This window comes from Phalacrocorax aristotelis, chromosome 6 (assembly GCF_949628215.1).
Source record: "Phalacrocorax aristotelis chromosome 6, bGulAri2.1, whole genome shotgun sequence".
NCBI lineage: Eukaryota > Metazoa > Chordata > Aves > Suliformes > Phalacrocoracidae > Phalacrocorax > Phalacrocorax aristotelis.
Genome location: NC_134281.1, coordinates 18,704,504 through 18,729,356, shown reverse-complemented (window position 1 = coordinate 18,729,356; position 24,853 = coordinate 18,704,504). Strand labels below are relative to the sequence as shown.

Genomic DNA, 24,853 nt, shown 5'->3' with positions numbered 1-24,853 from the left:
ATTTCATGTTTCACAATCTTTGATTGCAGAAAGTTTTGATTGTATATGGAATTAATTTCCTTTGAGACAATTTAGCATGCCCTACATTCTGAGGTTTTATAAATATGGAGCAGGAACCTTAGTCTAGAAAGGTCTGATCTGTTTTACCTAACTATGGAAATAATGCCTACAGGGTTGCTTGTTCGAGGTATACATGATGCATAACCATGGACCATGGGCCGACATGGAACCTGTACAGGACTTGCTATGTGCAAGTCAATGTGGATGACACTGTATAGCATGTCCAATAATGGACACCCTGTTTGCAGTAGATGACTAGCCTGTGCATTTTCTTCTCATCATGCCTTTTTTTTTTGAGGGGTTCTGCAGTGCCATTGTTTTGCCAAATATATGCATCGAATGGAGCTTACTACAAGTGTCCTCACTGCCTGAATTACGTTTTCACTTACTTGAGCGAAACTAGTTTTGGGGATGCCCATCCTTTATGTCTTTTTCCATTCATCCACTTTCTTTGTTGATGGGGCAAAATGAAGTTCCTTGGCCAGTTTATGCCTGGGTGAGACAACCAGTACAACTAAGCCAGCTCAGCTGGTGAAATTATTTTGTTGATAACCCAATGCTTATGCCTCTAACAATGTCACTGTCTGTCTTCCCAGTATCCAGAAGGGCTTGGGAAGTATGACTACATTCCAGGGTTTGCCATACGTGGACTTCACTATGATGTACAAAAGGTAAGCTGTACAAATTTCAGTCTCCTGGGCTTTGTCTTCAATTGTGTTATGTTTTTAGTGAAAATACTTTCTGTCATTGCTCACAATAATATCGATCACCAAACTATCAGTGAAATACATAGTCTGGGTGGCAGTGCTTCTTTGGTGCACGGGTTCTTGCTTATAAACCTTCCAAGGGAAAGATGTGTTTTGTCTTTGCATAGCCTCTAGCAGAATTGGACATTCTAGCAAGGACCTCTGGTAAACAGCCTTGCCAATTTAAAAGTCAGTTAATTCCACAAGCTAATTAATAGAAAACTCAGCTTGTTTGTGTGATCATTTCTGTCTTTCAGGAAATTTAATCAACAAACTCAATCTTGCATTTACAAGTACTTGCCAGAAGCAGAGGCATTATGTCTTATTCTAATAATAGAAATGAGTTGTCAGGAGAATGCTTTAGGAAGCCTTCCCCACCCCCATCCCGAATAAAAGGACTGCTTAGAAAAAGATCCAAAGTACTTGAGATGCATGCTTCTTACAAGGACAGGCAAGCAAAGTGCAAGCATTAGCTTTAACCCTTTTCAGTACTTTGGATGGATTCCTGAAAGCCTGATGCCCAGTGGTGTAATGCTGGCTGCACAGCTAGGCAGTCAGGTGGGGACCCAGCAGAGAAAGTTGCTTCACTATAGTAGCTTTTCTTAGGTTGAGCTTTGAGCAAATTCAGGGAAGCAGCCAGTACAGTGTGTGTGTGCTGTTCTCCAGCAGTGGAGAAAAAAGAGCATGAAGAAAAAAAACCTATAGAGTTTTCCTGTGTCTTTTGTCCTAACTGAGGTGAAAGCATGGCAGCAGGCCACTCATGCCTCTGACTTTAGATTCTCACAGATCTACTTCTTACTTCTCTGTTTAAATATCTGGCTGATATGTCAGAGGAACTGAGGGGCAACTAGCCTAGCCAAGCAAAGCGCCCTTTGAGTGAGTAGGAGGTGAGAACTCTCTTTTGTCAGAATTGGCGTTTGCAAAACATGAAACACTGGGTAGTACCTATCTAAGTAAATCTTTCAGCATATTTTCCTGCACTCCTCACAAACTAGTGGGAGGTCTGCCCATGGTGTAACAAGCTGCACTGATATAGTATCCTGATAACAAAGGTGCCTGAAGGTTGTGAATGCTCTGTGGAATCAATTACCTTGCACTGTGATAGAAACAGCACATATAGTTTGATGCTGTGTCCTTATTCAAGTTGCAGAGTGATGCAGATTTAGTGTCAGTCTGTTTCCATGCCCTGACAACTTGTGTTACAGCCTCAGAATGATGAATGGAGGAGAAGAGATGACCTATGAATAGGGGAGTCTGATACAAAAAATGCAAAGAAAGCTCTAATGTTTGCCAGCCTGGTGTGCTCCTGAACATCTTTGCTTAAATGTCTGTTGGAGAGGAGAAATGGTGGAGGGAAGAGCTCTTGTGTAAAGAAAATGGCTGGGTGCAGCTGTGCTCTGAGCCAAAACTCGCCCATTTAGTTCTGCTTAAGATAAATGTGAGGAGAAATAGATCTCTTGTGCACACAAGGCTCATTTGGAATGTGTGCACTTTTGGAAGGGAGGTAAGAAGAGACTGTTTGAGTCACAGAAACATTGTTCTCTCAATTTTTCAACTGCATCCCTGTCCACGAACGTTGGAGTATAACAGATAGGGGGATTTTGGCTCATAGAAAGGTGGCTTTTTGGCAGAGAGGCCAATAAAAGGTCACAGTATGAATAAGTGTATGTAAAAGTGGCTGGGGAGTAAGTGCAGCTTAAAGTACATAGATGCACGATGTTTATATTTAATTTTATTTTCTAAATGTCATTTGTGTGGAACTTGAAACTTAAATAAGGTTTTAGCGTAAACCTACCCAATCCTAACAGTAAATATCTATCCCTTATTACAGAGTCTTCTGATGAAGATCGATGCTTTCCATTATGTCCAGCTGGGGACGGCATATAGGTTGGTCAGTTCTGAACATAATTTTCTAAATGCCCATATATGCAAAGCTGGATTACTAAATCTGAGTGTGTGTTTATGGCATATGGGTTGGTTTTTTTTTGAGCAGAACACAATATTGTCTGGCTTATCCTGTTTGCACTTGTTTCAAATGCTTACCTGGCATATAATTGCAGGGAGCTATTTTTCTCAAGCGTTTCAAGCCAAGCGTGGGTGGGAAGACCTGGAGCTTTTTGTAATGGATAATGACACATCTGGTCACGTACTCAGCATGATGTCTGAGTTGCAGCTACAGCATATCTGGGTTAACATCTGTGAGCAAACAGTGCAACTAGGAAAGGACCTGTCAGTAGATGGTCCACACACAGGCCTGTCTTCTCCAGGCAGGGGTGTATCCCAGCAGTGGTCTGCTGTGTCTTGTCACAAAGCTAGGAGGAGAGAGAGTAGTCTGGATATTTAAATAAAATCAGTGCAGACATGTCAATAAAGTAACGACGCATCAGAAACTGGGCTCAGTTTAAGGCCTAGGTTGTCCTGTTTCTCATTCTCTCTGTTGTCCTCTGGGAAGAGCTGTGTGTGCTTTGGAATAAGTGGCTGAAACAGTGCAGAGCAAACTTTTTCTCAAAAAAAGTTGTGAGGCTGGAGAATGGGAGAAAACCTTGCCCCAAAGTGGTGTGGGGTTGGTATGTAAGAAGTGGCAATTCATAGATACTGATACCAAAGCTCCTGTAAATCTGTGTTGTATTTCTTGAGCATGGAAGCCAATGGTTTTTTTCTTGAACTCTGCCCTTTTGCTGTTAAGCTTCAGTTACAGTAAACACTCTAAGAATATTAAGAAGGGAGTTTCATAATCAGAGAGAATTGGCTTTTTTGAGTGCTAGCTTTTGGGAGGGTGGAAAAGGAGGGCTTGGTACTGCCCCATAATTCATTTCAGCTTCATAAAGAGATTTTTAGCTAAAACACATTTAAACTCTTCCCCCTATTATCCATTTGTAACTACTCTTCTTGAAGTGTCTTTTTCCTAAGCCATCCTTTGCTTTTGAGCACTACTGAGGCAACTTTTAACTTCTCAGAGGCTGAACCATGATCGAATAGGAAAGAAGACCTGAGTGCTTGAGTAAACAGCCATCAAAAATCGTGCAAGAGACAAACCTGCAGCAGATAACCTGATGTTCACAAACTGTACAGTTCATAGCCATACCTGTGATTACAGTGTTTTGGGGAAAAACAGCGATCTCTGAATTGTCTTAGCGAAGAACTGGTTTTGCTTAGGAAAATTGAATAGGAGGGAAACCTCATTTTCAGAAAGCTCTTTTCCTACACCTTTGCATTTAACAGTGATATACCTCATGGAAGCAACTTCTCCAAACCTATAGTTATGCAGTGCTGCCAAAGTCAGGTCATGGGGCCAGTTTAGTGGGGCAGTCCCATCAGCAGATTGACAGCATATAGAGAGAAGCCTCTGTCTGAGCTCTCTGCTGGAATGTGTATAAAGCCCCTCAATTAACTTGAAGGAGCAAACGAAGTAGCTGAAGAATGTCTGGGGAAAGATTTTATGTGAATCTTAAGAAACTGTGGAGCTGTCAGCTTCTCTGGTTATCTCTTTTGTGCAGGAGAAATTTGTGAGTTTTAGAAAGGAGCCCGTTTGTCCCATCTTCTCTTCATCTGCAGTTTGTAACTCTGTGCAGACTGGTGATTATTGACAAGCTATTTCTGTTTTTTTTGTGTCTAGAGGACTCAAACCAGTGCCTGATGAAGAGGTAATCGAACTTTACGGTGGTACGCAGCACATCCCCCTGTACCAGATGAGTGACTTCTATGGCAAGGTATTGTAAGCCCTTTACAGCTATGATGCAGCAGGTCTCTTAACAGCTAGGAAAACAGTGAATTGTATGAGCATGTGAATGACTCTAGCCTCCCTTGTACTCTGAGAGGCTCAGTCCCTAGTGAGTTGCAGTGTGTGTTTTTGTTCTAGTGGGAATTTGCCCCAGAGGTTATTTAGCAGTTTAGCATGTGAAAGCCATCCGCAAAGCATTCCTAAACACCAGAGCTATTGGCCTAGGGCTGAATGGCTCTGGAGACTGATAGGGAGACGTTTCCTGCTTGTTCCTTGGCCAAATCCAGCTCCCAGGATACCAGGGCAGCCTGCGGTGATGGTGTTTGCAGTGAGGTGAGTGGGAGGAGGTATGGGTGCGTAGCAGCAGGGTGCTTGCAATGCCTTTCTCTCTTTGGTTTTGGGTAGGGTTTTTTTTTCCTTAATGAAAGGGATCCCCTTCCACACCTCTTCAGACCTATTCAGTGGATATTATTCATGGGGTTGCCATCCATCAGTGCTGGGGTTGTTTTTCTTAGGCAGAAAAGCTTACTGTCACAGTAAAGGACTGAAATTCTGTCCGTAGGAGCTGTAGAAATTCTTTGGTTGCCTGAACTAGAAGAAGTTAGGAGAAATTTTTCTTCCTCAACTGTCTAGTGTGGTGCAGTGGGTGAGAGGGGCCGTTCACATCGCTTTCCCCCCAGAACTGCTTTGTTTCTTGCCCTTTGTTAGTTCAGTTGCCTTAGGGAAGCTGGAAAGAGAAGGGCAGGCTTCCTTTGGTAATACCCCTTTGAGTCTGCTGTGTAAAGTCTCCAGCAAGGTCACTTTTTGATTTCTCTCTCTCTTGGGAGCAATTAATCTGAGCTATTGCTTTCTGGATAGTTTATAGCTCAATGTTATTTCCAGCTTTGAAACAGCATGCTTCTGTTTAGAATTTTATATCTGTCTTTAAACTGTACTCGAATAGCCTCCTGCTGTGCAAATCTCCTCACTCCTGGCAAACTTGAGATGACTTCACCTTTCTTTTTAAATAATTGTAAACATGAAATCTCCTTCAAGATATGGCATTTTGGAGGACCAGGTGCTCATGCCAAGGTGCCCTTCTGTGCTGCTTTGTATGTATGAGGTGTTTTCGTCTTTCCTGTAGTTAGCATTAAAAAATTTGATAAAACATTTGGCCACAGAAGTAGGGATAGTAGCTTATGCTTTGCGAAGAGGTGACTCTCCTCTCCTAATATATATAATGAACTCTGTAAGCTAATATGTGGATCCCAAAGAGAACAAAAGTATATGCAACTAATGATGTTTGCATCCAGCAATGTCTGCTCAGCCTGTGCCACTAACATATTAGTGGGAAAGCATCTGGGTTAAGACGACTGCTGGTGTGAGCCAGTGCAGTGCAGTTGGTGTGGAGTGAGGCTTTATCCGGGGTCTTTGATCTTGTCCTCAGTAGTCTGCCATGCTGATTATGCTGCCTGTATGGGTAATAGGAAGGTCTACCAGGTCAGTGATTCCAGGCAGCAAGGCATAACATAAGTGGACTGATGTAGCTGAAGTGTGTTAATATTGTCCCTTAAGGCTTTTCTTGATCTTCTATTGGCAAGAGTCTGTGGGTGGCTACCAGCATCCCAACCCCTGCAGTACATAGGCACAGATCTTGCCCAGGGTTAGACAATGCAACTAGTGTGGCTTTTGCTGGCAGGACTAGTGCTGGCCTGTAATGAAGGTGGGGAACTTAATGAGTGTCGTGGAAAAAGCATATGTAGCATTCTTTCTAAAACTGTAGTCCAGTTTTCATCCTGACTTGTGTCAGTATGTCTGTTATAAGGAAGTTGAGGCAACTAAAGGGATGGTGGGAGGCTGGACTGGCCTTGTAGGATGATGGCATAAGGCACAAAAACAAAATCAGAGTTGACTACCTACAAGGTAAGTCTTTGCTGTTAACATTGAACATTTAACTGTCTCCTCTACACTTAAGGTCTTGGTGGAACAGGTAATTTCTCTGCTGTGCTCTGCTAAATACCATACCTAGTGATTTCAGTAGGAACTGCCTCTCTGTGTCCCTCTTGCTTCTTTCCCAGAATCTCTGAACAGGAAAAAAGGGTGTGTGGGGTGTTTTAATGAAATTTTGGTTTTGCTAGTGGGACAAAAGTTCCTTTAGCAACCACACATCAAAATAGACAATAATCTGTTGAAAGGATTCAGTGAGTATCACTAAGCGGCACCACCATGTGTGATATGTGGCCCAAACCAGGGGGTGTTCCTTGCATTCTCTTCTGCTGTAGGTCAAGTTGTCCTGTGCTGGATGGATGGATAGAAATTGTATAACCCTCATCACACCAACGTAGCTTTTGATCGCAGCATTTTTTAGTAATGGACCTCAGGCAAAATACTGTTTGTTATTCCTTTGTCCTTTTGCATCTTCTTTCTTCACCCCAATATATGTTCTAATATTGCCTTTATATAGTGCTGCAGACAGAGTGCTAGTCTCTTGTTCTACCCTTACAAGACCAGACTAAATGGGAGATGTTACTGTTGTTATATCCTGGCATGACAGTGGCACATGTTTGTCATTAGGCAGCGTGTGCCCTCTGTCAGCTTCCATCATGTGTACCTTCTGTGATCTTTAAGGTGCCGCTTTCATGTTTGTCTATCACATAGCTATAATAAATGCCTTCTGATGTGGACCAGTATGATCCTAGAGAGTTGTAACTTTGTGGCTGTCAGTCATGGATTGCTCAAAGCTCACATGCATGGGCATGATGGAACTGGATTGCCAGGGCATCTCTGGTGACTGGGTTCATTGAGAGGTCTGCATACTTCCCAAATTGCTTTTCAAGTACAAGATCTTAGGAATGGTTCCCTTGGCTGACCTGGCACTTCAGCATTGAAAGATGAAAAAAATTTATTCCAGCTTCAGCTTGTCAGTGAGACTCACCGTAGTCCTCTGCACAGGTGGTACATAGTGAATAAACAAGCTTTATTTTATTGGAAAGCCTCTCTGGAGCCAAAGCTGGCTGTTGACCTACTGATAGGTTTGTGATGGATAGGCAACAAAAATAGCAAATGTATAGAAGAGGTGCAGCCTAGCCTAATGCAAGGTGAGTTATTCCTTGGGCAGGATTTAATTGTCCATTTCCACTTGACTGCTGGGTTGGCTTAACTTCTTTTTCTTCTTTGTGCCCACTCTGGGTTTTCTGTAGTGACTCAAGGACAGGCAGGCATTGACAAACTGCTTATTGGCGTGATTCTTGCATTGCTGTGTTAAACCTCACTGGAATGTGGTTAGAGCAGCTTTGGTGCCCATGTGCCCAATATCACAGCCTGGTTTAGATGAATAATGGAACACCTCCAGCAAGGGCCATAGCTGCTTCTGTAGCAGAGGGTTGTTTCTTGGCACTCATGATAATGCCAAGAGGCCAGGTGGGAAGCAGAAGGCATGGGTTTGAAATAAAAGTTAGAGTCTAGGTCTGACTCCATGTTCACTCCATGGTGTTTAATGATTTCTGTGAAGGAGAAGCCTCTCTCTTGTCAAGTGTTAATGCATTAGGTTAGCGTTTTGGTGGAGAAGAGATGGTACTTGCTGAGTGGTTGGGACTTTCCACAGTAGTGTTTTTCCTTTTGTTAGCCTGGAATGTCTTCCAGATGGTACTGGGTGATATGAGTTTATTTGCTGGCTTTACTCTTTTTTTTTTTAATGTATTTTTTGATTAATGTGTCTCCTTCATTTTTTGCTTTCCAGGGTCCATCACTCAAGCAGTTTATGGACATTTTTTCTCTTCCTGAAATGACACTGCTCTCTTCAGTCATTGATTACTTCATAACGCATGGCATTGAGTTTGACCAGGTGCATCTTTACAAGGATATATCTGTAAGTAAAATGTCAACTGCCTCATAGCTCATACCACATCAGAATTGCGAGCTCTTTGGCTTGTTAGCACTGGTGAGCTCTGCAGTACCCAATCCTAAGGGGCTGTTAGTGAGTAGCCTAATATGACAGTGTTGCTGCCCCTTTAGATTAAAGTATTACCAGGGAATATTCAAAGCTGTGTTTTCAGAATATGTTAGGTTTCTGTCTGTACTACAGAGTTGGTGTTGCTGTACAGTATCTCCTGCAGGAGCGCCTAGGCTGATTAGGTTGAAGGTCCTTCCATGGAAATATGTCACAAAGCTTGTGTAAATGTTTTCTGGTTCTGCAGACTTTTAAGCTCTATGTTTTCCTGTTAATATCTCATTTTTCAAAGGCACTTGGTCTGCCCAAACAGTTTGCTTTATACAATGACTGTTGTGAAACACCTGCCCTTGCCTGCTCTGAGAATCTACCCCTTCCCTTTGTAGCTACAGAGTAGTCTGATCCTTTTGGGGTGTTTTCCAGTGGGTGATTGTAGCTTTCAAGAGCCAGTTAGTCCAAGGTGCTAACTGTGCCCTCCAGCTTCAATCCTGGCATTTGAAAGGACTGCATGGGATTAATAGCATTTTTAGGGGCTACTGTTTGAATTCTTAGTTAATGCTGTAGGCAAGATGTAAGTGCTTGAGATTGCTGCCCTGGGTGGCTTCTGTTGACAGAGGATACGTCTTCCTTGGTAGCCAAGCCTTATCACATGCCTTTTCCATGGAGAGTGGTTTTTGATTTGTACCTTATGGGAATCTTATGCTCATCCATTGGTAGCAGCCCATATGTACACTGTTCAGTCTTCTTGTGAGGGAAATGGAGCTCCACATCTGTGCTGCTTCTTTTGTGATAAGGATCCGCCCTGTCAGCTTTGCTGCAGCCTGGGATTACAGCTTACATTCTGACCTTCTGTTAGCGTTTGATAAGAGCGTGCCAGCTAGTTGCCCTCAAGACCTTAACCTTAGGGTGTTGGTTGTTACAGTTGTTTTCGCTCTTGGGGGAGGGAAAACAGGAAGAGGGAATAAAGCTGAATCCTGAGGCCTTTTGTCACGACTGTCTTCTGAGCCTTCTTTTGAGGTCAAAATGGACTTGTTCCTAACTGAAATCTTGAGAGCAGGTGCGTGGTTGCCATAGCCTAATATGTACTCAGTACAGGCTAAACAGTGTGCTCAAGGCCCAAAGAAGGCCCAAGAAGGCCAACAGCATCCTGGCTTGTATCAGGAATAGTGTGGCCAGCAGGAGCAGGGAGGTGATCGTGCCCCTGTACTCGGCACTGGTGAGGCTGCACCTTGAGTACTGTGTTCAGTTTTGGGCCTCTCACTACAAGAAGGACATAGAGTTGCTGGAACGTGTCCAGAGAAGGGCAATAAAGCTGGTGAAGGGTCTGGAGAACAAGTCTTATGAGGAGCGGCTGAGGGAACTGGGGTTGTTTAGCCTGGAGAAGAGGAGGCTGAGGGGAGACCATATTGCTGTCTACAACTATCTGAAAGGAGGCTGTAGTGAGGTGGGTGTCGGTCTCTTCTCCCAAGTTACTAGCGATAGGATGAGAGGAAATGGCCTCAAGCTGCATCAGGGGAGGTTTAGATTGGATATTAGGCAAAATGTCTTTACTGGAAGAGTGTCAGGCATTGGAACAGGCTGCCCAGATAGGTGGTGGAGTCACTGTCCCTGGAGGTGTTCAAAAAACATGTAGACATGGCACTTCAGGACATGGTTTAGGAGGCATGGTGGCGTTGAGTGGACACTGGACTTGATGATCTTAGAGTTCTTTTCCAACCTTAAGAATCCTTAAGGATCCTAAAATTCTAAAGCTCAAAACTCTGAAGTGCTAATCCTGGCATTTGTCTTCGCATACTTTGCTGAGGGATGTGGTTATTCCTGAGTGACTGAGGTAGGCAGAGAAAAGAGCTCAAACAGAAAATCTGTGCCAATGCCTGACATCTATACTGAAATGGTGGGGGCTGTCTTGTGCTCTTACCAGGTGACAAAGGTTCCTTAGCTGTCTCCCAAGATGTGAAACAAAAGAGTAAACACCTCAAGTGTGTGTATACGAATGCACGCAGTCTAGGAAACAAACAGGAGGAACTGGAGCTCCGTGCCCACTCAGACGGGTATGACATCATAGGAGTAACTAAAACATCGTGGGACACCTCAAACAACGGGGGGATCGCAATGGATGGTTACAAGCTCTTTCGTAAAGACAGACAAGGTAGAAGAGGTGAAGATGTTGCACTCCACATTAAGGAACACCTTGAATGTATCGAAGTCAACTATGGTGATTGCGACTGCTCTATCGAATGCCTCTGGGTTAAAGTCAAAGGGGGCATCTCCAAGCAGGACCTCACAGTGGGCATCTGCTATCGACTTCCTAACCATGGTGACGATGCCGACGAAGCGATATTTGGGGCACTAAAGCAAGCTTCTGGCCAACAGAACCTGGTCCTGATGGGTGACTTCAACTACCCAGACATCTGCTGGAAGAACAATATGGTAGCTCGCATGTCATCCACCAAGTTCCTGGAATGCACAGAGCACTGTTTCCTGATACAAATGTTAGATGTGCCAGCCAGGAAGGAGGCGCTGCTGGACTTGCTCTTCACAAACCAAGAAAACCTGCTTTGTAATATCTCGGTTAGTGATAGCCTTGGCTGCAGTGACCACAATATTGTGGAGTTCAGGATCCTGCTGAGTGTGCTGAAGGTCAGCTCTAAGACAAGGATCCTTGATTTTAGAAGAACAAACTTCAGTGGACTTGGGGCTCAATTGGGAGGGATACTATGGGAAGCTTCCATGGAAGACAAAGGAGCTGGTAAGAGCTGGGAGTTCTTCAGGAACTCTCTATTGGAAGCACAAAGCCAATTTATGCCGTACAAAGGAATAGGAAGTAAGCGGAGCAAGAGGCCCCCATGGCTCAACCATGACCTCCTGGGTCTACTCAAATCCAAAAGGGAAGCACGCCAGAATTGGAGAAGTGGAGGATTATCTGCCGAGAACTACAAGGGCATAGCCAGAGAGTGCAGAGACACAGTCAGAAAAACAAAAGCCCAACTTGAATTTAAACTGGCTGTAGATGTCAAAAATAACAAGAAAGGGTTCTTCAGACATGTCAACTGTAAGGAGAAAAAGAAGGAAAACATAGGCCCACTGTTAAACAGAAAAGGAGAATCAATCACCAATGATGCAGAAAAGGCAGAGGTCCTCAACACCTTCTTCACCTCTGTCTTTACCAGCACTGTAGGGTCCCAGGCTTTGGGAACAAAATTGCCGATTGAACCAAACACCAACCCACCATCGGTGAAGGAAGAGTTAGTATATGAATTACTACAGGAGCTTGACCCCCACAAATCAATGGGCCCTGATGCCATCCACCCGAGGGCGTTGAGAGAGCTGGCTGACATCATTGCTAGGCCGCTCTCCATAATCTTTGAGAAGTCATGGAGAACGGGGAACGTCCCAGAGGACTGGAGGAAGGCAAATGTTACCCCTATCTACAAGAAGGGCTCAAGGGAGGATCTGGGTAACTACAGGCCCATCAGCCTTACTTCAACCCCTGGGAAAGTTATGGAACGAATCCTCCTGAGGGCCATCACAAGTCAAATGAAGCACATGATTGGGAAAAGCCAACATGGCTTCACTAAAGGCAGATCGTGCTTAACAAACCTGGTGGCCTTCTATGACAAAGTGACTTGCGTGGTTGACATGGGGCAGGCGGTGGACATTGTCTACCTGGACTTCTCCAAGACCTTTCATACGGTCCCCCACAGTCTCCTCCTGGAGAAATTGATGTGTTATGGCCTAGGCAAGTGGTCTGTGCAGTGGGTGGGGAACTGGCTGACAGGCCGCACCCAAAGGGTGGTGGTAAATAGCTCTTTCTCAAACTGGCAACCTGTCATTAGTGGAGTCCCCCATGGGTTGATATTGGGCCCAATGTTATTCAACATCTTTATAAGTGGTCTGGGTAACGGCATTAAGTGTATCCTGATGAAGTTTGCAGATGACACCAAGTTGAGTGGGGAAGCAGACACTCCAGAAGGCAGAGCTGCTCTGCAGGGAGATCTGGATAGGCTGGAAGAGTGGGCCAGCAAGAACCTTATGAAGTTCAACAAGGAGAAGTGTAAGGTCTTGCACCTGGGAAAACATAATGCGGGGGTGCAGCACAGACTGGGATCCACCTGGCTGGAGAGCAGCTCTGTGGAAAGGGACCTGGGGGTCCTGGTGGACAGGAAGCTCAACATGAGTGAACAGTGTGCTGCGGCGTCCAAGAAGGCCAACAGGATGCTGGGTTGCATCCAAAAGGGTATTGCCATCAGAGAGAAAGAAGTCATTATCCCACTCTACTCAGCGCTTGTCAGGCCACACCTGGAGTACTGTGTACAGTTCTGGTCCCTGCTCTACAAAAAGGATATGGACAGGCTGGAAGGGGTCCAGAGAAGGGCCACCAAGATGATCAAAGGATTGGGAAGCCTGCCCTATTGAGGATAGTCTGGGAGAACTGGGTTTGTTCAGCCTTGAGAAAAAGAGGCTTTGAGGGGATCTCATCACCGTGTACCAGTACTTAAGGGGTAGTTACAAAGAAGATGGAGACTCCCTTTTTACAAGGAGTCACATGAAGAGGACAAGGGGGAATGGACACAGTTGCTCTTGGGGAGATTCCGATTGGACACAAGAGGGAAATTTTTCACACTGAGGACAGTCAACCATTGGAATAATCTCCCCAGGGAAGTGGTTGACTCGGCCACGTTGGACACCTTGAAGAGTCATCTGGACAGGGTGCTGGGCCATCTTGTTTAGACTCTGATCTTCCTAGAAAGGTTGGACTAGATGATCCCTGAGATCCCTTCCAACCTGTGATTCTGTGATTCTGTGAATTCTTACTTTTTTCTGTACAATGAGGATAAACAAACATTTTTGCAAAATTTATCCCTTTGCAGTATCTGAGTGCAAGCACAAAGCAAGGTTTTGTGACATGAGTGCAAAGATCATTCTGTGCCTACACAGATGGGTGTCTGAGAGGACTCGCATAGCCCAGCTGTTATTACAACACAGGGTCACAGTGGGTTAAGACACGTCTAAACCTAACACTCTTCTGTAATGCTTAGTGGTAATTCTTACTGCAGCACTGTGTGTTTGGGCACAGGTTGAGTGCTGCAGACACTATGCTGAGTCAAAAGGGCACACCCTGAGGCAATGGTAAAGGTTGCAGCTGACATGTAAACCACGTACTCTGGTCATACCAGTCTCATCGCTTCATATTTGAGAGTAAGAACTAACTACAGTTTACCCTGCTTTCCTTTGTAGGAGTTTTTGAGCCCTGTTGACACCTCCCCAGGGTGCCAAGATTTTAGATGCAGGAACTTCATAGTTCTTCCCCTTTTTATTTTTTTTTTTAATCTTTTGCTTTTTTGGGGCAGGGGTTTAGGGAAGGAGCACACTGGAATCTCTTTCTACTCTGCAAGGTAGTTTTGACACAAATCCGAAGCGTTGCTTGCTTTTAGTGCCAGTGCTGGCCAAGAGAAAGTTGTTTTCTTGTTAGCACACTTGCTTTTTGTTTGGTTTTTTTCCAATAATGCAGTCTCTTGGTGAATGAGATGTGACCTCTGCCTTTTTATGATTCAAATCCACATGGTGTAAAGAGACTCCTAAAACTGTTTTGAAGAGGTATAGTCTCCTCCTTCATCGTCCCTCAACTAAGTTGTAAATTCTGGTTCTCTCCCAGCTTTGAAGGAGTTTATTTTTGGGGTGATGAGCAGGTTTCACCAGCGCAGCTCCAGGTGACTGTGTGGTGTTGTATGCAAGTGTCACCGTAGGATTGTCAGTGGCAAGTGTGGGAATCCAGTCTGAAAGGGAAACTCCCAAAGGAGAACATGTAGTGTAAAGTGATTTAAGGGTCCTGGGGAAAAGCAGCATTTCTATACCCGTCTAAAATGTCAGGAATGAAAATGGTACTGTTAAAATAAGAATTTGGATGTGCAAACGCTGCCAAATGTGTTCCTGCTCTGGAAATTGTTTTGTGTATCTGGCATATCTCATTGGATGGAGGCTTGGGCAGAATCTCAATTAGGTGTGTCTAAAAATGTGTAGCATCTTGGCCTCTGCCTGACAAATAGAGGATATTCGAATGCCCTTTTCAATACGTGTTTTAGCTTGCCTCCCTCCTGAAAAGTGGGACAGCTCTGTTTTGGAAAAAAAACCCTCACCCTCCTAGTGGAAGCTTCTGCTCTGCCTGTGCCCACTGGACAGCTGGAGCCTGCAGCTGGAGCCCTCCTTGGCTTGTGGGGAGTGTTTTGCAATCACAGATGCTCACCTCTGCTGTTTGCTTCAGCCTATCCTTCGGGTCACGTTTGGCAGAGCTTTCACAGGCATAGGGAGGAAGAAAAGCCAGCTAGTGTCTGGGCCAGTATGGATTTGGGGCAGTAAATGGTTTTGGAGTTGCACAGTCTCGATTGCTTTGGTAACCACCTGTTAAGATGTGCTGGTTTGGGGAGCAGGAAGGAAGCTGTGCTTTCCTGGGTAGGTTTTGAGGTTTTCCCCCTTGTACTGCATCAGCTGAGCTAGCCACTGTGGTGTTTTTTGGCATATTGGTAAGCCTTGCTGTACAAGGTCCTCTGCTTAGCATTAATGTAGCTTCTGTTCATTCAGCAAGAAGAGGGGATGTGTCATTACTGCGTTGGTCCTCAGTGACGGCAATATGTTTGCATGCTGGGAAATAGGAATGCCATATGTAAAACAAACTTTTTTTTTTTCCCCTGTCCTTTCCTTTAGGATGCTATTAGAGATGTACATGTGAAAGGAGTGATGTACAAATGGATTGAAAAAGATATGGGTGAGTTAAGTAGAGGTCTGGTGCCAAATCCATTTTGATGTGTCCCGTACTATGTGTCATTCTGTGTAAGATGACTGTGTAGGCCCTACACACAGTCACAGGAATCAGGGGAATGCAGAACTTAAATACTTAATTGTCTCATACCTAAAGGCAGCTGAGGGGTAAAGTGGCATTAAGAATCAAGTGGTATTTAGGGTCAGGTGGAGGATCTATTTTAATGGAGAAAACAGCTACCTCATTGCTTGTTTCTGATCTCCTTCAGCCTGTAAGCAAGGGGTGTTGGTCCTTGGCATGATGTGAACATGCAAAGGCACCACCTCTGAAGGCTTCCTGGTCATTCAGGGGAAAGAAAGCTCCTGGTAACAACATGGCCTGGAGTAGCTGTGCCTGTCCCTTGTGACAGTTTGGTATCAACCCTCTTTTTTTGCCAGCCTTTTCAGTTCCTCAGTCTTTCTCTTCCTTTGAGATGGGATTGATGAGGATAATGAAGGCCATTTTGTCACCATGGTGGTTTATTACCTGCCTGCCTGAGGTGGATCCAACTCAGGACTTTTGTGTTGCTATCGGTATAGGAGCTAGGTTTGTTTTCTTTTTTAAAGAAGTGTGGTCATGACTTATGTGAAAATGTTTTGATTGATGATGTCTGTTCTATTCCGATATAGAACAGTATATTCTGCATGGGGATGAAATCTATGCTGTGCTAAACCGACTGGTGAACCACAAGAAGAAACTCTTCCTCATTACAAACAGCCCCTTTAGCTTTGTGTGAGTACCATTATTGTACATCGATGGGTCACCACAGCACAGCAAGAACTGTGCAGTGCGGTCTCTCCTGTAAGCATCTGAAAGTTGTATGCTAGGGTGTTTTGTGGCAATAGTCATGAGTGCTGTCTGGGAACAGGTTGTGGTGAACATTGCACTCCAGAGTGCTCTCTACGTCACTGACTCTCACTTTTTGAAGAAGATATGAGGCTATGGCTGGCCACAACATTACAAAGCTGCCGCTTTGGATTATCTCTAGCAGCTTTTACTGCATCACAGACTTCTCTGGAGTTCCCACGGTACAGGAGAGAGGGTGGGACAGCTTGAAACGGTCAAAGTGCTATGTCAGTACTCCATACAATGAGGCAGCCTTGGGGGGTTTGCAAACGTCTATGCTTTCTTCTCTGTTACTGAAATTAGAGTAAATTTAGAACACACTGTTGTAAAGATGCAGAAAAAAGTACTGGATCTGCTAACTTTTCTGTTCCTTTGCCCTTAGGGACAAAGGAATGAAACACATGGTTGGCAAGAACTGGCGGGACTTATTCGATATGGTCATTGTGCAAGCTGACAAGCCCAACTTCTTCACTGATCGGCGGAAGTATGTGTCCCAGGGCAATACTGCACTGCTGCATGTGGGCCTGAGGTTTTGGGCCCTCTTTCCTGGAGCAAATGGCTCCTTTTACCTCCCAAAAGAGCAGTGGTTTTCTAAGCATAATCTAGGTCCAGTAGGCATCCAGCCTTCCTGTCCTCTCAGATACCCTCTGAGGAGATGAAAAGTGACCAGTCTGGGAATAAGTGGATAGAATAGGTAGTGCCAAGAAAGTGTGTTCCTAATATTGGCTGTCTTAAGCCTCATCAGTTTTGTCATGGTCTGGGCTCAACTTAAATTTTTATGAATAATAATGTACTTAAATCTTTAGAAAGCAGAGGAGTGGAATGGTGTGTATGAGAGCTGGCCATTTCTTGGCTGTAGGTTTTGAGACTGTGCCAAAATCCTTTTTCTGTTCCCCACAGCAAACATCTGTGTGGTTTATTTTTTGGGTTTGCTTTTTTTTTCTGTTTCTGTATACATGGTGTTTGATAATTGGCAGCTCTGGAAGCCTTTGTACTTGGTGGCTAGGTTTTGTGGTCAGTGAGGAGCTGCCAAGGAACTGGCTGATATGCAAGCTGCTGTCTTTGCTTTGCTCTTTGGATTATTTGCTTTGGGAACTTGTCTGCTTTGTTGCCTCAATTATGACTGACCAGAAATTACTGCCCTTCAGGGAGAGGACCATTCTTTCCTCTTTATGTATTTTCTTTCCGCATTTCCCAGGCCATTAGCACAAACAGGAGTAAACCTACAAAATGGCTTTATGAGCTGTGCTGCCCTGGTAAAGGTTTTCTTCGCAGTTTGGAACTCTTATCCCGAGAGGAAGAAACGTTTGATTGAGCATGAATGTCCATGGGGTCAAGTAACTTAAGCCTTGTTTTGCTTCTTCTGTCCAAGAGGAAGGTAACGAGGCAAGCTCAGGAACAACAGGAGCCAGCTCGGGTCCACTGCCGAGATCAGCACAGAGACTGCTTTCTATCCACTCTGCAGAGTGCTTTATCCTATTAAGACATTCCACATCTCTCTTGGGCTGGGGCGTAGCCAGACTGGAACAGGACACAGTGTGTTTCATGGCAAAGCCTTCTTGGCCTTAGCATTTCAGAGGGAGTCTTTGTTATTATTATTTTTTTTCCTCTTCTCTGTATTTGAAAAGCAAGAAGAGTTGTTAGGGATATTGGCATGAAATGGTTACAGTCAATGGAAGCATTTTGAAAAGCTATCTCCCTCTCGCACTTTCTCTTCTCCTGAGAAAATAGTGCAAAAGGCCCAGAAGGCCACTTCTCACGTAGAGCTTTTATTATGAGTTTTTACATAGGTAAACGAGTTTTCTGATTCAAATGTTGTGGTTGCTGGGTAACAATCACCAAAAATCAAAAGAAGTTGACGTCTTCCCCCTTTTTTCCCCAGACCTTTTCGAAAACTGGATGATAAAGGATCACTGCAGTGGGACAAAATAAACCAGCTGGAGAAAGGAAAGATCTACAAAGAGGTAAAGTGAATGAGTACATAAGGGGTATGAAGCAAAAGTCTGCAAAAGTATGAAGCAAAAAAGAAGCAAATGGTGGGGACTTGTAAGACACCTGCAGTTTTGGAAGTCACTGGAAAACAGGAAAATCTGTTTAGTCAAAGTGGGGGAAAATGATGGGTTCTTCTGTAGGTCACTTGTGGATGTTTGGTGTTGTGCCTATGATAGAGTTAGAGGGCACCTGTAAGGAGACACGCTCTAGGCTCTGTGCATTGCGCTGGCTGGTGGCAGCAAGAGATGCCCTCTGTCCACATGCAGAGAGTTCTTGCTGGCCTGGTAGGACACTGTACCCCCAAATGCTTTCAGCATGTCTCTTAGCATGCTATGGAGCCATAGCTTTGCAATTTGCATGCCTCTGAAAAGTCTTTAGCTTCTGCTGGGATGTAAGCATTAGAATAAAGGGTCTTTTTGTATATCAAAAACCCTGGCAAGGGCTGTGTTGCCTGTCAACATGCGATAAACTGACCTCTTGAGAATGGTGAGAGATGCTTCATGCCCGGCATAGAAAAGGCTGCTCTCCCAACAATCACAGTGTTTTACAGTTGCAAGGAGGCAGACCCGAAGTAAAGTATACCAGAGCTTTCTGCCAGGAAAGCTTTTTGTCTGCAGCTCTGAAACAGTTTCGTACCCAGGTCCCTGTGTGGGTCATTCTGCAGAAAGGTATGTAATGGGAGTGATGTATTCCACCCAGCTCAACTGGGCTTGGCATTAGAGGTGGAGGGACAGACACAAGGGAGGAAAAGGCAAACAAGGGCCAGTTAACTTAGGGTGCTTGCCTTTCTGTCCAGGAAGACCTGTGCTGAGTTATCTCTGCCGGGGTGAGTTTTTCCCCGTGGCTGCCCTGTTTGTGTGAGAAGGGGTAGTAGGGAAACATCCTCTGTGTGTGTAGCAGGGGTCAGTGAATGCCCCCTGCCCGAGCATACAGTGAAACATTGACCCTACAAACTCTGTTCTGACATTGTACAGCATAGCCAATAGTGCAGTTTTCCCTTGGCTCTTCTGATGCTGTGGTCCTGAAACTCTTGTCCTGGCAGGGTTCCCAAGAGCGTGCTTGTTCAGGGTAAGAAGGCAGAGCTCTCTGCAATCTGGTGTATATGCAAAGATTTCCACACTTCACTCCAAATTGTCCTCCATAAGGTTGGAAAAGGTGTACTTGTAGAGGATGGAATTCAGAAACAAGGGTGATCAAACAGGGACAAAGCCTGGCTCCCATCTCTCTCCCCTTCCTGAAGGACAAGCATGTCTGAGGAATGGGCTGTTACTCTGGTGAACTTGCTGCCTTGGGGTATTCTCCTTGCAGCTGGTCTCTCCCCAGAGAACAAATTGCCTCTGGCTTTAGGACAGTTTGTTCTCGGTTATGTGAGCTGTCCAGTCCCACGGGACAAACTGTTAGTGAGATGTAGTCAAGTAGCTGGGACCTGACCTGTGGTAGAATAGTAGGTCATGTCCTTGAGTAGTGCTATTAGGAAGCCTCTAGCCTGCCCAGTGCATCTTGTCAAAGTGCTCTGCTAGCATCCCATCCTCTGCCAAGAGCTAGGAGCTGGGAACATGCAAGTAGAGCTCATACAAAGACTCTCTCCCATGGACAAGCTTTCCCAGGGTGTTAGCAGCTCCCTCAGGAGAAAAGGTACACCTCAGCCATGGGGTTTATTGCTGAATTAAGTCCTGCTTTTATCCATCCTGTGGCCACAGGTTGCTCACACGCATGAATGGTGCACTGAGGAAGGAAAAAGATAAGGGAGGAAGGCGGGATGGGTAAGATTTTGGGCTCCTCTCCAGTTCTCCACCCCCACGATGTTCACCTGACTGTATCAAGGTTGTTGCCTAACACATCTTGGATGTGACAGAGTGTGTATCCTGACTGTAGTCAACCCTGTCCCCAGCATTTTTGGTTCCTTGGAGTGCCACAATAAGCTTCTTTCTGGCAAGTGTTACTGGCCATGGTCTTTGTTGTGCTGGTGATGTTGCTAGAAGCCTCTGACCTGTCTTATCACAGAATCATAGAACAGTTTGGGTTGCAAGGGACCTTAAAGATCATCTAGTTCCAACCCCCTGGCCATGGGTAGTGATACCTTCCACTAGACCAGGTTGCTCAAAGCCCCATCCAGCCTGGCCTTGAACACTTCCAGGGATGGGGCATCCACTGCTTCCCTGGGCAACCTGTTCCAGTGCCTCACCACCCTCACAGTGAAGAATTTCTTCCTTATATCTAATCTAAACCTACCCTCTTTCAGTTTAAAGCCATTACTCCTTGTCCTATCACTACATGCCCTTGAAAAAGTCCCTCTCCAGCTTTCTTGTAGACCCCCTTCAGGTACTGGAAGGCTGCTATAACGTCTCCCTGGAGCCTTCTCTTCTCCAGGCTGAACAACCCCAACTGTCGCAGTCTTCATAGGAGAGTTGCTCCAACCCTCTGATTATCTTGGCAGCCCTCCTCTGGATTCGCTCCAACAGCTCCATGTCCTTCTTACATTGGGAGCCTCAGAGCTGTACACAGTACTGCAGGTGGGGTGTCATGAGAGCAGAGTCAAGGGAGAGAATCACCTCCCTCGACCTGCTGGCCATGCTTCTTTTGATGCAGCCCAGGACACGGTTGGCTTACTGGCCTGCAAGCACATATTGCTGGGTCATGTTGAGCTTCTCATCAACCAGCGTTGCCAAGTCCTTCTCCTCGGGGCTGCTCTCAATCCATTTTCCACCCAGCCTGTATTTGTGCTTGGGATTGCCCTGACCCATGTGCAGGACCTTGCACTTGGCCTTGTTGAACCTCATGAGGTTCACATGGGCCCACCTCTCAAGCCAGTCAAGGTCCCCCCTGGATGGCATCCATCCCTCCAGCATGTTGACCACTCCTCACAGCTTGGTGTCATCGGCAGTGTTGCTGAGGGTGCACTCAATCCCACTGTACATGTTGCCTACAAAGATGTTAAGGAGCTCTGGTCCCAATACTGACCCCTGAAGAATGCCACTCATCACTGGTTTCCACGTGGACATGGAGCAACTCTGAGTGCAACCATCCAGCCAATTCCTTATCCACCAAGTGGCACATCTGTCAAATCCATGTCTCTCCAATTCAGAGACAGGATGTTGTGTGGGCCAGTGTCACGTGCTTTGCACAAGTCCAGGTAGATGACATCAGTTGCTCTTCCCTTACACACCATGTTGGCTGTCACCAGTCACCTTCTTATTTTCCATGTGCCTTGGCATAGTTTCCAGGAGGACCTGTTCTATGATCTTGCTGGGCACAGAGGTGGGACTGACTGGCCTGTAGTTCCCTGGGTCTTCCTTTTTTCCCTTTCTAAAAACTGGGGTTTTGTTTCCCCTTTTCCAGTCAGTGGGAACTTCACTGGACTGCAACAACTTCTCAAATATGGTGGATAGTGGCTTAGAAACTTCATCCACCAGTTCCCTCAGGACCTACAGATGCATCTCATCGGGTCCCATGGATTGTGTACCTTCAGGTCCCTTAGAATTACTCGAGCCTGATCACCTCCTACAGTGGGCGGTTCTTCATGCTCCCAGTTCCTGCCTTTGCCTTCTGTGACTTGGGCAGTGTGGCTAGAGCCCTTGCTGGTGAAGACCGAGGCAAAAAAGTTACTGAGTACCTCAGCCTTCTCCATATCCCAGGTAACCAGGTCTTCTGTTTCCTTCTGGAGAGGGCCCATGTTTTTCCTAGTCTTCCTTTTATCATCAACGTACCTATAGAAGCTTTCCTTTTTGCCCTTGACATCCCTGGACAGATTTAATTCTATGAGGGCTTTAGCTTTCCTAACCGGATCCCTGGCTGCTTAGACAATTTCTCTGTATTCCTCCCAGGCTACCTATCCTTGCTTCCACCCTTTGTAGGCTTCCTTTTTGTGTCTGGGTTTGTCCAGAAGCTCCTTGTTCATCCATGCGGGTCTCCTGGTGTTTTTGCCTGTCTGCTCTCGTGAAGTCCAGGGTAGTGAGCTTGCTGTGTGTCCTCCTTGGTGCCCTAAGGATCTTGAACTCCACCATTTCACGGTCACTACAGCCAAGGCTCCCCTTAAGCTTCACATTCCCCACCAGCCCTCCTTGTTGGTGAGAACAAGGTCCAGCACGGCTCCTTTATCGCTTGGAGAAGGAAGTTATCATCAAAGCATTCCAGGAACCTCCCAGATTGCTTATGTCATGCTGTCTTCTTCCTGTCCCCTGAAGCACAGCTGTATGGCAGTTGTGCTGTGGGTACCTCATATGAATGGGACCTCACAGATCTATGTTTTGCACTGGGGACTGGGAAGTTCAAGTGATGGCCTCTAATCCCTTCTTTCTCATAGATGCGGTGTTTTCGGTTTGTGGCACATATGTACCCCATCCCTCCCATAGTCTGTGATCTCAGGAGAGGAGGAGAACAGTCAGCTCCTGGAGGCCACATAATAGGTCTGTGGCTCAGTGGAGGTCCGAGCACAAGTTTCCTGGTTGTCAGGTCCACCGCTCTTTGAGGTGACCAGAGCACAGCAAAAGGACGATCCTCCTCCCAAGGCTGTGGTCCATTTCCCTGCTCTGCCAGTGGCTTCCTGAGCAACCCTCAAGCAAGCAGCAGGAATGTCATGTCCAAGAAATGTGGAGGCTGTGTGTAGGACCTAGCTTGTGTTTGGGGGTTTTCTATCCAGGACAGAGCTGTCGGGTATGCATGCTAGCCTGGCACTGGAGACTGTCTGGAGAGATTGCTGTTGAGCGGCTCGCAGCTTTGCATTGTGCTGGCACAGTCTAGTCTGCTGGTGTTGATGGGGCCTTTTCCTTTCTTAGTGGGTTTTGTTTCCATTGTGACTCGTGGAAAACTTGCATGGAGATGGAATGGGGTCCCTGCAGTCTCCTCTGTGGATGGATGGATGTTTGGAAAGCCTTGAAAGCTGCTCTGTGCTGTGCTTTAGCTGGTGCTTTGGGGTTTGGTTTGTTTTACTTAGCTGTGAATCTGCCCAAGCTGCCTGTCTTTTTGGCTTTGTTAAGCAATTCCTGTGAACGTGTGGGGGGTGTTAATCTTTTGGGCTGGGATGGTGAGCAGTGATGTGAGAATAGTCTCAAGTGCTCCTGACTCCAAAAGCCGTGATGTGCCCTGTGAAGTGAAATCATGATCACACCTGAGCCCAACAACTTCTAAACCCAGAACACCTGGGGTTCTTTCTGTCCATTGCTTGAGCTTTTCTAGTTTAGGTGGCTTTCACTTTTGGCCTCTGAACAGCCTCATTTTGTTGCCTTTTCAGTCCATGTAGTCCTCTTGATTTGCTGTGCTCTAGAGCACAGAATTTCCCCTGAATTGCCTGTTGGGTTTGGAAGAGTTTTTGCCTTTTTCTGTAGCCTAAGAAAAGCTGAGTGATATACAGAGAGGATGTCACATGGAAAGAAAGTGAAATAAGGTGGGGAAGGACAGAAACCCTTGGGTTTGGATGGTGGGGGAGCAAGCAGGTTAACGTCTCATGAGAGTGCTCACATCACAAGATAGCACATCTAGTTGCATTGACAGCGCTGCTGGGGAGGCTGCCCAGTACCATGCAGTGAGGATGGAGGCATTTGGCCTGTAACCACATTTCTCTCTGTGCTCCTTTTACTTGCAGGGTAATCTCTTTGATTTTCTGAGGCTGACAGGCTGGCGTGGGTCCAAAGTGCTCTACTTTGGTGACCATCTGTACAGCGACCTCGCGGTAGGTGGAAAGATCTCTACTCTCCAGTGGGATGGGAGCAAGCCTGTGTGACTGTTGTGATTGCAGCTGTGTTGGAGTGTAAGGCAAGGCCCTGATCTGAGTGCTCAGGTCTCTGATATGCTGCGCTGGCGGCTCTGCAGGTTGCAGCATTTGGGGCACACATAGGACACATAAGCATCCCCACTCTGCTGTCAGGCAGAAGCAAGTAGTGGAGAAAGGGCTCCTGAAGTACTTTCTGTGGGTAAAGAGCATCTGCCGGTCTGTGAATCTAAGCGCAGTTTGTGTGGATCCCACTTTTCTGGGTGCTTCACACAGCTGATCCTGGTGGCCAGAAGATGGCTGTTACTGGCATGACCTGGCATGGGCCATGGATGCCTGTCCCCTGAGAATCTAAAATGGAACAGACCACTTTTCTAGAAAACAGGATTGTGTTTGGCACGTCTTTATGTTGAATTCTTGGTTGTTTTTTCACCCCGATGTCTAGGATCTCATGCTGCGTCACGGCTGGAGGACCGGAGCCATTGTTCCTGAACTGGAGACGGAGATTCGGATCATAAACACAGAGCAGTACATGCACTCCCTGACCTGGCAGCAGGCTCTGACGGGGCTGCTAGAGAGAATGCAGGTAAACAGCTCCTGTCTGAGCAGGACAGGTGATATGTTGCCTTGTGGTCTGTGTTTTGGGCTTAGTATGGGAATCATGGGATGTATAATCTTACCTGTGTTCTCAAAAATATCTCATCCTTCTCCTGGTGCAGTGGACTCATGGGTTTGTGAGTTACAGTGGAAACTGGGGTGGGGCTGAGGTGTGGCCTACAGTACTGAAGCAACATGATGCTTTTTGCTGTTGTCTTTGCAGATGTATCAGGATGCGGAGTCAAAGCAAGTATTGCTGGAGTGGATGAAGGAACGTCAGGAGATCAGGTGAGTGTTGTCCCTCTCACTCACGAGGTCTCTTATACCTCAGGGTCCGTGACATGTACCTGGCGCTCGGTCTGTTTGTAACTTGTTCTCGGGACAGTGGTGCTGCAGCTGTCAGCCTGTGGTCCTCCCTGGTGTCTCCTGTCTGGGACAGGGGAAAGCAGCAGTGCAGTCC

At 45.9% G+C, this 24,853-nt stretch overlaps 1 protein-coding gene across 1 annotated transcript in view; it reads left to right on the top strand.

Moving 5' to 3' along the window:
- The window catches only part of NT5DC2 (5'-nucleotidase domain containing 2), a 33,678-nt gene that overhangs the window by 8,108 nt on the left and 717 nt on the right, over positions 1-24,853 (top strand). The window contains exons 3-13 of the mRNA XM_075096352.1: positions 657-731; positions 2,638-2,693; positions 4,423-4,516; positions 8,246-8,374; positions 15,158-15,218; positions 15,881-15,983; positions 16,480-16,581; positions 17,980-18,061; positions 23,671-23,757; positions 24,242-24,382; positions 24,617-24,681. Of these exons, the coding sequence (XP_074952453.1) occupies positions 657-731; positions 2,638-2,693; positions 4,423-4,516; positions 8,246-8,374; positions 15,158-15,218; positions 15,881-15,983; positions 16,480-16,581; positions 17,980-18,061; positions 23,671-23,757; positions 24,242-24,382; positions 24,617-24,681 (995 nt within the window). The remainder of the gene's footprint in view (positions 1-656; positions 732-2,637; positions 2,694-4,422; positions 4,517-8,245; positions 8,375-15,157; positions 15,219-15,880; positions 15,984-16,479; positions 16,582-17,979; positions 18,062-23,670; positions 23,758-24,241; positions 24,383-24,616; positions 24,682-24,853) is intronic.